This window comes from Manis pentadactyla, chromosome 8, assembly GCF_030020395.1.
Source record: "Manis pentadactyla isolate mManPen7 chromosome 8, mManPen7.hap1, whole genome shotgun sequence".
NCBI lineage: Eukaryota > Metazoa > Chordata > Mammalia > Pholidota > Manidae > Manis > Manis pentadactyla.
This window is the reverse complement of record NC_080026.1, coordinates 125,542,553-125,554,663: the sequence shown is the minus strand read 5'-3', so window position 1 is coordinate 125,554,663 and position 12,111 is coordinate 125,542,553. Positions and strand designations below refer to the sequence as shown.

The 12,111-nt window shown below is 39.9% G+C and overlaps 1 protein-coding gene across 1 annotated transcript in view; it reads right to left on the bottom strand.

Moving 5' to 3' along the window:
* FHIP2A (FHF complex subunit HOOK interacting protein 2A) overlaps positions 1-11,527 on the bottom strand; it is a 32,970-nt gene extending 21,443 nt beyond the window's left edge. Inside the window, exons 1-3 of the mRNA XM_036898694.2 lie at positions 11,201-11,527; positions 5,182-5,260; positions 647-816 (exon numbers count right to left, since the gene is read on the bottom strand). Coding sequence (XP_036754589.2) covers positions 647-816; positions 5,182-5,260; positions 11,201-11,245 — 294 coding nt within the window. The 5' untranslated portion in view covers positions 11,246-11,527. The remainder of the gene's footprint in view (positions 1-646; positions 817-5,181; positions 5,261-11,200) is intronic.
* Between the last annotated feature and the right edge of the window lie 584 nt (positions 11,528-12,111).

Below are 12,111 nucleotides of genomic sequence, written 5' to 3'. Positions count from 1 at the left end.
TAGAGTTGGGGGAGGCCACTTGAGAATCACCTCCTTGTTTGTAAGGAGGGGGAAGAGGAACCCCAGAGACCTGCTGAAGGTCACGGTGTAGTAGTGACAAAGCCAGGCCTCACTATCTGAAGCCCGAGCTCCCCTTCCTCCACACCACCACATGGTTGAAACCTAACTTTAGAAGTAATTTGAAAGTTTTGCAGTACAGAATATTATTTACATATTATCAGTTTTGTAAAGATTTCTCAAGATTAATTCAGCCTAAGAACTTGAATTGGCTCCACTCATCAGAAATGTCAGAATAATCAGTAACATTCTCTTTCAGGATAATGAAAAATAATTCCTATTTTGCAACCCAATTTTCATGGGGCTCCTTTTCATTTCCTTTGATTCTGAGTACATACACTTGAGTTTATTTTCATAAATGTTTACACTGTCATTTTAAGCAGCCAAAGCACTGGGAGCTTTGCTATCTCTGGGAGGTCATATCCATATAGGTTACACAGTTTTCTTTTTTTAAACTATATTGACTTGAATCCTGTCATGCTTAATGCATGCCTCTAAAATTAAATTTAGTACCTGGAAGAGTCTTTATCTCTAAGACATTAATGCATGTATTACATGCCCAAGAACATGATATGTATTAGGAACTTACATCAGCTTTTCCTAAAGTATATAATGTTTCCAAGATCTTGTGATGAAGCAAATATTCCATACATGGCCCGGTTTCCCCAAATTCTCGTTCATTTTCTTCTTGTAGCAATATATCTAACATCTGTTCCAGATGAGATGGAATATTTGTATCTGTCACTGGGGCTTTATCATCTAAACAATAAAAAACATCAAACATTCAAATATTTTTAAACTGTGTTTAAAATATTTGAAACATATTTGCACCTAAAATACTCTCTGTATTTCCCTATTCCTATTTAACCTGAAAAAATCTTTAAGTACATGCTTAAGTGAGGTTTGTACTCACTGTATAATTATCTTTGCTACAATTTAGATGATGCTTTTCACCATATTCTTATTCAAAACTGAATCAATATTCCAAAATACATTCTATAAGCTAGTATTCATGCATAATTCAGAAATGAGAGCCATTTATATGGGAAATGGGCACATGATCTGGAAAAATACAGATAATATCAGAATTTTGTATGCACTTGTAATTTAAAAAAGTTTTTCTCAATTAGCCAGTTCAGAAGATCTGAATTTTAAGTCTCTTTATACAGAAACAGGTTGGCCTTGAACATTAAACTGAATAATGTAGGATATGTGGAGAGAACATGTTCTGTTTTTGATTGCTGCTGTGTTACTTCTTAACATTGGGAAGTCAGACACTTAATGTCCCTCATTCATCTCCATCAATGAAAACATGAGGAGCTCAAAGAAAAACCCTCTATTAAAAATTGCTGACCTCTCCTCTCGTTAACAGACAGCTATTCCCCAAATCAAAGCTGCTTCTCAGGAGAATTTTTATTAAATATTATTGATTTTTTAAAATAAAAATTCATTGATACTGCAGTTGGACTTGAAAATCATATGGTTTTATCAACCTATCCTTGTTGTACAAGAGTTAAATTACTCTTAATAAAATGTGCATGTTTAAATACAAAATATATTTGGAAATGCCAAGATCTTAGTTATGTCTCTATGGCCATTTACTTAGTACTTCTTTAGTTTGTACAACACAATCTTGATATGCTATGTACTTCATGATATATGCCTTTGTATACACATGTATGTACACATACACAGTACAAACCATAATACTGTTTTACAGAGAAAACAACAGAAAGGGTCACCCTTATAGGTCCACCCAGGACATATGTATCAAATCTGATACAGTATGGGAGGGTTGTTAAAAGCTGCGACCTGGAGTTAGACAAAGCTCTGTCGCTTTTAGTTGGATGACTTGAATAAATAACTTAAGCCTCAGTTACCAACATGCATAAAATGGAGCTAATAAACACTAGTAAATACTGTTGTATGATTTCAGTGAAACAATGTGTATAAAACCCAGTGCTTATCATATAGTAAGAATTCAAGAAATGGTAACTTAGGTTATCTCATTTCATATTCTTCTAAAATGAGTAGTCTAGTGCTCATAAAAGATAATTTCCAAGTTCATTTTGAACTTACTTTTTTAGAGTTTTTTCCCTATAATTGAAGACTTCATATAGACATTCCAGGAAAAAATGTTCAATCACGGTTTAATTATAGTTATTTATGGAGAAAAATGATAAGACTTTTAAAATTGAGAAATAAAAGAACTGTAAATCTGACTTAACAGACTTAAAATCCTAGCTCCCTAAAAGACAAGATCTAGTTTCTGCCATCCACTCTCATCATTCCTAAGCTAGATTAAGGTCTCTGTGCCTTTACATATGCTATTCATTCTACCTGAAATGTCTTTGCCCTCCTTAGCTACTTCATAAACTCCTACTCAACCTTCAAAATCCAGGTCAGACACTGCCTCCTTGTTCACCTTCTTTGTTCTCCCAACGTGCCTGACACGGACTTCTTTGTCCCATACTTTATTGTAATATATGTACTTACTTCTGCTAGTAGATTATAAAAAATTATTTAAAGCAAGAACTTAAAGCTTTCCTTCAAAGCATTTCCTTAAAGCCATGCCAGGGTAAAAAATTCACATGGGCTAAGAAGTGTCATTTGAAAAGGCAGCTCCTCTCAAAAATCTTTTTTGTAGATCTGTTGTCTAAATATCCAAATTTAGAAATTATATTTTACATTTAAAGTTATATATATATATACACACACACACACACACATATACAAAGTCTATTTTTTACTTACTATACACATAGCAAGGACTTTTTCTTTAAAAAAATAATCATCTATGACCTACCCCATCAGCTTGCCAAACCAACAATTCTCACTTTTTTCAGGTGTCCTTCCAGGTAAAGGACACATGTCCAACCTGCATATGCACTAGTGTTTACCTATACATTCCTCAAGGCGCTCACAGTGCTTTGTGGCAATGCTCTTGTATTTCTCTATTTCAGGGGGTTGCCAAACTTTGGTTGTAGGAAACCAATCCAGTGCTGCCTTCTATTTTTATAAATACATTTGTATTGAAACAAAGGAATGCTATTCTTCTACGTAGAGCTCCTGGCTGCTTTTACACCACAGTAGCAGAACCTAGTAGTTACAACAGAAACTGTATAGCCCACAAAGCCTAAAATATTTACCATCTGGCCCTTTACAAAAAAGTTTGCCAACCTTTGACCTAATTAATTCCCATTCCCTCATATTCTCTAAGAAAAATAGAAGCAACCTGAACATAACTTCCAAAGACTCCCTATACCACATCTACCCTCTTCCTGAATCTATACCCATATACTCTGCTTCCTACCTTACTTTTATGAACAGTCTACATGCCTAGTAAGGCTAGATCCCACCCCCTTGTCTGCTGAAGGATAATGCTCAGAAATGATTTCATCTGACTCTTAATATCCACCTTTCCCCCTCTACTATATCATTCCCACTGAGGTACAAATTGCACTATCTTCCACCTTTCAAACAAATTTTAAAACTCGTTCTTGATGCCATATCTCCCTCCGGCTATTGCTCCACTTCTCAGCTCCCATTCACACTAACGTAAGAGAGCAGTCCTTACACATTGTCTATACATGTTCTCTTAAACTTACTCTAATCAGATCTTCTTTTTCTTCCTGCTATTAAAACAACCCTTATCAAGACCACCAATGAGCTGCTTGCAGGTAAATGCAATGGTTCACCCTTGGTCTTCATACATTTTACATCACCAACATCTGACACAACTAATCCCTCCCTCCTCTTCTTCTAGCATCCGGGATACCTTTTTCTCTTTGCTGTCTTCTACCTCACTGGTAACAGCAGTTTCCTTTGCTATTGTTCTCATCTTTCTAACTTTTCAACATTAATGGCAAGGGCTCAGTTCCTGTATATCTTCTCTCTTCCATGTATCCTTACTCCCCAGATAATCTCACTAGTCTCGTGGCCTTAAATCCTACTTACATGTAATAACTCTCAATTTTCTATCTCTAGTTTAGACTTCTACTCCACATTCCAGATTCCTATTTCCAACTGTCTACTTGACAAATCCAGCTGTATATACACTTGGTGTCTCAAATTTAACTTGCCCTCAAACTTAAGTGCTCTTACAAATCTGTTCCGTCTGCTCTCCCCATACATAGTAAGTGGCCTTTCCGTTTTTCCAACTGCCTAAGCCCAAAACTTTGGAGTTTCCTTGACTCTTATTCTCTCATTCCCAACATCCAGTCCATCAACAAAGCTTCCTTCAAAATACACCCAGAATCACTTCTTACCACCTCCATCCTGGTCTAAGCCACCATCATATCTCAGACCATTGCAACCTCCTTCAAGTGTTCTACCACCTTCACCTTGACGTCCCTTCAATCTAATTTTTTCACAGAAGCCAACGTGAATCCCTTTACAACAGATTATGTTACATCTCTGCTCAAAGCAACCTAATGGCTTCCCACCTTAGAGTAAAAGCCAAAGCCCTGGGAATGGCTTACCAGGCCCTGTGTGACCTTCACCCACCCCGACCTGTCTGATGTCACCTCCTCCTCCACTTTGTTTTAGCCACACTGGCTTCCTTGTAGTTCCTAGAATATGCCAAGCATGCCCAGTGCTCCAGCCTCAGGGTTTCTGGGAACCTTTTCCCCAGAGGCCCACCCCCCACCCTCTCCACCCAGGTTGCTTCCTCACTCCTTCAGATTTCAGCTAAGAAGTCACCTTAGGAAATGACACTTTCTCTAATCTAAAATAGCCAACCGGCCTGCTCCCCCAAGGACACTTTAGCCACCTCTACCTGCTTCATTTTCTCCTTAACACTTATTATCTGATACATTACATGTATTTGTGTATTGTTTGCTTCCCCCCAGTCAATATGTAAGCTCTGTTGGGACAAGGATTTGATCTGATTTAGTGTTTTATCCCCCTAGAACAATGCCTACACATAACAGGAGCTCAACAGATAGGACAATGCCTACACACAGATAGGTGCTCAAAAATAAAAAAATACATATTTTTTATGAATTTAAAAGAGAAGTTAAAAGTAAAATAAATTGTTTATAAATTTAAAGTAACCGAAAAGTAGTTTGAAATATGTTTTAGCATTTCACAAATTTTCTGTTTAATATAAGCATAGTTTCTTACCTGCAGTCTCTATGTAGTAATGGGTAACTGCCTTCCAGTGATAAACAAAATCTTCTTGCAAAGGAAGAGAAGGTGCAAGCTACATAAACACACACACAAAAGGACCACGACAATTAAGAAACTATCATAAAAGTTTCCAACAAATATAACTCTGTATTTGTCTAAAAATGCAAAAACAGTATAAATATAAGAGGTGACTTTTAATTTGAATTCATACATCAGCTAACAAAGAGAAACAAAATAAGTCACATCCAAGAAAGTAAAACTGATTTATTAAGAAAGAGGAAAAACACATTTATCAACATTACTATTAAACTATGGTACTGGGTTTTTTTCCTCTCCTGAAACACATGGCTTCAAAAGTAACAGTTAAATGAAAACACAGAATATTCTATTTAAAGTATCAGCAAAATGAAATTATAGATAATCAGGGATCTTTGTACCTAGGACTTTGAAATGCAAAACAGTAAAAAGCCGCTAGGCAATCAGTTACACATCACCACTAGGAGCACATACCAAAGTCAACTCTGTAATCAGATTAAAACCGGTCCCTACTTTCTGTGACATACAGGTGTAAATCTTTTCTTTTTTAAGCTTGGATTACGCAGTGCATATTTTTAGCAAAATATCTATGTGAACAAGACACTACCCATTTAAATTCCACAAAGCCAAAACTGTTGTACATTTTAGCTTTGAAATTTACCTCGGAAATTTTAAGACCAAAATTATATCCCTCAGTCATCTCATAGCAAACCTGCAAGTATTTCATCTGTGTCAAATGGATGATAAAAAGACTTGGATGTACCTTCTACAACATTTTCTTTTCCTTGAATAGAGAGGACACTACTCCAGTCCTAGTTCCATCAATACTTTTTGGAGAAATACAGAGCTGACCCAGCTTACGTAAGAACAAATAGGTTACTATTCGGAGAACCTAAACTATGGCTGAGTAATCTTCCATTTTCATATACTTCATCTACGTTGATGACCTATGAGGTCATGTTCCTCCTGTGCTACTTGTTCCATTTTGATTTCTTGGTGTCTCCAAGCAGAGACCTTGAAGTTTGAAACCCTGTCAAAATACTTTTCAAACTCTTGAGCAAGTGATAAACATTGAACATAGATATCCTAAGTGTTTCGATCCAAAAGATGAAATGTACTTAAGAAAAAAACGGACCTGAAAATTTTTCAGTCAACATATTACTGTTAACTCTTCTATGATTCCTATTCCCACCACTCTGAAGAGTACTGGATCAAGAGAATGTAAACATTCATCTCATTTTCAAATAGAATGCTATGAAATTTTTAAAGACTTCAATATCTTTAGCAAAGGAATGAAACCTTTGGGATTACTACACTTCAAGAAGAACATGGGGAAATAAATGACTTATGGGAGATTGAGAAACGTACTAGAGAAAGTGTAACTTGGAAACTTTCTGAAATGTTTAGGTTAAAAATGATCTCTTTTAATTCACTACTTGTTTTTAGATTTTTCTTCATAATATATAAAATGTCTCATTTGTTGAACCTGTTTTTTATACACCAGCTTTATAAAGTTAGATGTATTAACAATTAGGACAAACCCAACTGAAATTTCGTGTTTCAAAAAATGTACCTAATTTCTGAAGTGTAAGTATCTGTTAAATTTTTCCAAGGGAATCTCTGGGTATATAAGAAATTACAGCATCCTTGTTCCAGACTGTTTCACCCATGGGACTTAACTCTATTTCCAAGGTGAGTCACTAAACCAGAGAGGCCTCAAGAGGATTGGTGTCAGCACCTTGCTGTTCTAGTCAAATTCAAAGTAGGATGCTGTTGCCTACTTGTCAATGCCTCTCACCCAGGAGTCTGATTTAAATAAGAAATCTATTTAAGTAGACAATGAAACAGTTCTAAATTGCTAATAACTTAGTTTAGTAACAGTAGTGTTCAAACATGAATAAATTTCCTTATTTATGTAAAACTTCCTAGTAAACTTGCCTCTTTCATTAATAATTCTAACATGCAAATTGCCTGTTTTTATCATTGCCTAAAAAAACATTTAAGCAATAGGCTAAAAAAAAAAAAGGAAGAGATGTATGAATCAGATGAGGCATTCTAATTTGAGTTAACTTTTCACAATACAGACATCAGATTTTTGAAAATTCATGCATCACTCTCTCAACCAAAAACTGACACGAGTGCCTAACTTGTCCACTGGTTTCACTGGGACGCCTTGCCAGACTTGAGTCTAGGATGTGGTCCTTTATACCTGCTTGCAGCACCCTCCCACAGTCTGTTGGCTCGCTTTCAGCCCTTACCCTACGTTTCTAATTGTTTAATTACCCATCTCCCCGACTAGATTGTAAGCTCTAGAAAGACTGGGATGGTGTGTCGTCTTTTTCATCACTGAATCCCCAGTTTCCAACTTACCATATGACGACATACAGTAAGCACTCAGTAACAAGTATCAAGTGAGTAACTGAGTGACACAGCAATCCTGCCATCTAATGAGTAATTCTGCACTAGGCACAGTGCTGCAAAGTTTACACTTATGGTCCTAATTCTCACAATAAGTCCAATTTTTTCCTAAACAAACTCCTATGCAGACCCAAAGCCAGTTCACTGCCTTACCCAAGGAAACACTGCTGGTTACTAACTAGCAACGCTTTCTTTCTCTTCCTCACTTCCTCTAGAGAGCCTTCTCCAACTACTCCAATCTTAAGTGCTTCTTTCCTCCTACAGAACTCACGGGCTGAACAATCATGCACATACAAATAGCAATGGTTACATGTAGTAAAAATTTATAGCCTCAGCACTTCACGTACATTCTTATTTTAGTTTTCCATAATTCTAAGAGGAAGGAATAACAACTTCAGTTTACAAGTTTACAATGAGGATACTGAAATATACAAAGATTAAGTAACTTGTCCAGTGGGAAAGTAAGGGACGGAAGCAGGCCTGGAACCGTGCTCTGTATGGCTCTAGGGACCAGACCACATTCAAGTGCTTTTACTCTAACTTGTGTATTTGTTTTTGTCTCCCAAATCAGACTATAAACATTGTGGGCAGGGGCACAGATACAACTTGTTTCCCTCACACTGTGCCATGCATGCATGGTGGGCTCATAAAACGTTTGCTGAGTGACTGAAGGACTGAAGTTAGAGCTCGCTTGTTGGAAAAGAACACACTTAAGAAAACACTACATATGTTTGATTTGAGGTTTGAATTCCCAAGGCAGAGTAGTTTTTAAAAGAACTGCCAGTCTCAATAATCATTATTAACTCTTCACTAAAATTTGAAAACATTTAAATTCTGAGAGGACTACCACTGAACTAATTAGTTAAAATATATAAAACTTTCTTCTCTGACACTACCCTTTATCTTCTTGGAATAAATCTGCCCTCAAAGGGCAGAACTGGCTGGAATTTAAAAGAAAACAGCCTCTGGCAGCTTACGTAGTACAGACTAGGCCCTCAACAAATACTGAACTGTAAGAAATGGAAAGTGTTTTATTTGTCCTTTGGAGAAGTTGTGCTAAAATGATCCAGCCTAACCTTAGAACTAACTACTCATGGCTCGACTTCACTCTTGTGACATGTGGCAACTGGGTAACCAAACAGATTGATTTCACAGCTCTTACTGGCCAATCATTTCTATACGGAGGGAAGACTGTCATTTCTGAAAACGGCAGCAGAGTTACATTACAGTCTATCAGCTAACACAACTTTCAAACACTAATCTTTGGAAATACCTTAGTTATGTATTTTTCTTTGTAGGTAGTAAACAGGAAGTGAAGAGAAACCATTAATTAAACAATAAGGAAAACTCTACTTGTAAACCTCATTTAAATGGGTATGTTTATCTGGTCAACCCTAAAAAAAAATCTGAAGGCTGATCCAATTGAACAAAGAAACCTGGAAAGTAGTAACACCAAAATGGTTGAGAAAACCTTACAGCATCTGCGTACAGGATAATCTCCTATCTCTGAATAATCCCAATAATTATGCTCATTGCAATACTGTATCAGAAAATACTAATTGGGTATGCCAATTAAAAGGAGTACAGAGAAAAGTTAATGAAACGAACTGAGGAACGGTTAAGAACAGTTTCCAGAAGAAAATGTCAAGCAAATAAATAAACAGAACAACAGAGTTAGTGGAAACCAATCCTGGGCTAGGATAAAACATTCTTCAAGTACTACAAAAGATGGCTTATTATTATGTGTAAATTCATTCCCAAGAGAATGTTAAAAGGAAAAAAAAAGTAAATATATTAAAATTTTTTCAGATTTAGTTTATTAAGGCAAACTGGGAGATACCACAGCTCAAAAGACTAACTTGAAGCAAATAAAAACATGTTTTCTAAATGCAGTTTATTGGTTACTAGGTGAATATAATCCACTCTTAACTTTTTCCCAGTAACTTCAGCAAAGTATAGAACCTGGATATTACAGAGCCAGAGTCTGACAATTTACATGGATAGTTTGGTAGATGCTAACATACACAATTATAAGAAGATAATGAGGACAGAAAACATAGGCCTCAGGACAAAAATTAGTGTTTACTGGGAGAGCATGAACTCCATCTTTCTTTTTCTAAGTACTTATTTCTGTAAATATCAACCTGATAAAGGATATAAATAATGTAATAAATTTTTATTCCCAATTATCTCAATATTAAGCTGTATTCAATGTTACAATCAAATAATTCTTATAATTTTAAGTTAGAGAATAATATAAGGTATAAATGTGCGTTTATAAATTTTGGTTAAATTCTTTTATCAGGAAGATGCTGTACACTGTATATTAGAAAGGAAAACTAAAAGTTGACTTAAAAGTTTAAACCTCCCTACCTCACATGTAATAGTGCTCTTTGTTCATAAGAAACCCTGTCTTTCTCTATGAGACACACGTTTTTCTAAGAACTTGTAGTACAGTTTAAATGATTTTTAAATATTTCCCACTTATCACTTAAAATAACAATTGTACTAAGTTCCTGTTTTAACTACCAATTTTTAGAAATCCATTTTATTTTTATCTAACCATAAAAACTGTTCTATTGCAAATGGCTTTAAAAAAAAAGGCTGTATGGATTTTAATGTGCTACATCGCACACTCTGAACACAGAAAAAGAATGACATTTTTAAAAATTAGCAAAGTTACAGTTTCTTCACAAGATGCATTTTTCATCTATGGCAATTCTCCCAGAGTAAAGTGAATAACCAAAGCAAAGCAACTAGACATCTGAGTCCTAAAGCCGCAGCAAGACATTTTTTTTTGTAGAAAGTTACTTCTTTTATTAGTCTGTTAGGATATTTGAATGTCTCAATCTATGCTGGCGTCTAAAATCCTCAAAGGGGAGTAGCCCACTGCAGGACGGGGGGGAGCGTCAAGAGCAGACAAGAAAGACAACAGATGGTCTCGGTGCTTTGTGGGCTCGGAAGCTAAGGCGGGCTCGTTAGACCCTCCAAACTCCTATTTCACATCGATCGTTAAGGTCCAGCGGAGTTCGGCCGCCAGGCCTGCGAAGGCAAAAGCCGGCAGCGCGGGGTCCTCGCGGCCCGCGCCGCCCCCGCCGGAGCGCGCATCCTGCCCCCAGCCCCTGCCTCCAAAAACAGGGCAGGACCACCCCCAGCCCAGCGCTGCTCCGCCGTTTCTTTTGTCTCGCTCAACAATGACCACTTTCCCCCAGAGGTTAACGGTCCGGGAGTCCGGAGAGCTCCCCGCGGCGCCGCCCGGTGCTCCCCGGCTCCCCGACCCCACCAGAGGCGCCCGGGACCCCCGACCCCCGCCGGGAGGGCCGGTCCTTCCGCGACACCCCCGCCCACCCTCCTGCGCTGGCAAAGAGGCCACACCGCCCGTCCAGGCCGGAGGGGAGGGCCCTCCCGGAGCCAGGCCCGAGGCCCCGGGCGCCCCGTCGACCCCGTGGCGCCCGCCCCGGGCCTCAGTCTCCGAGGCCGCCCGGCTCTCCCGGGGCCGGAGGGCGCGTAGGCCGCCGCCATCCCCGGCCTGTCGTGCGCCCGCCGCCCGCGGCCTTACCGCCTCCACGGCGTGCTGCAGGATGGAGGTGAACTTGGAGAACATCCTGTCCCGGGACTGCAGCAGCCTCTCCCGGGACGACCTGGAAAGCTCCTCGATCCGCCGCCGCCGCCGCCCCTGCTGCGGCTGCCGGGGCCGCTCCAGACTGAAGGCCGGTGCGGGCGCGGAGGACGAGCAGAGGGCCGCGGCAGGCCCGGCCCGGCCGCTCCGGGTGTGCGCGGGGCCGCGGCAGCTCCGGCAGGCGCCGGGACCAGGCGGGCGGCGGGGAGGGCGTTCGGCGCGGGCTTCGGGGCCCCGCGACGCTCAGGCGGCTGCGGTGGGACACGGTGGCAGCCGGACGGGTTCCTTCCGCCCGCCCTGCCCGCCGCGGCCTGCAGGGGGCGCCGCCGCCGCCCGGGGAGGCCCTGGCCAGGCCGGTCCTGCGGCGGGGCGGCCGGACGCCGCGGGGGCGGGAGGGGCCGCGGCGGCCGGGGCGGCAGCCGGGCCGAGCGCAGGCACCGCCCTCTCCCGGCCTCGGGGCGCCTCGGACACGGTTAGTCTTACATTTATGGAAGTCAGTCGTTCTCGCACTGTTTGTTTTTCCAGTGGAAGTAGTAACTTGCCGATGTTGTGGGGAAAGCGTAGCCATATTTGTGTGTAATATTCAAAGGTTCGTCTTTTAGAGGCAGATTGGCAAAACCGGTAAGAAAAAGCACAGTATGCCTAAGGAAAAAAGGGACTGTGCATTTAAATGCCAAGAATTAGAACAAATCAGCTAATGCTGGTGAAATGGCTTTGCTACCCGTAAAATATACTGCTGTTTTGAACTATTCAGCATTAAAACAGGAAGCCCAAACGGGCAAATGGTAAGATGGTTCAGTTTATAATTTGTAACATTTTTAGTTAGCTGCAGTGCATTCAGTATAGCATTT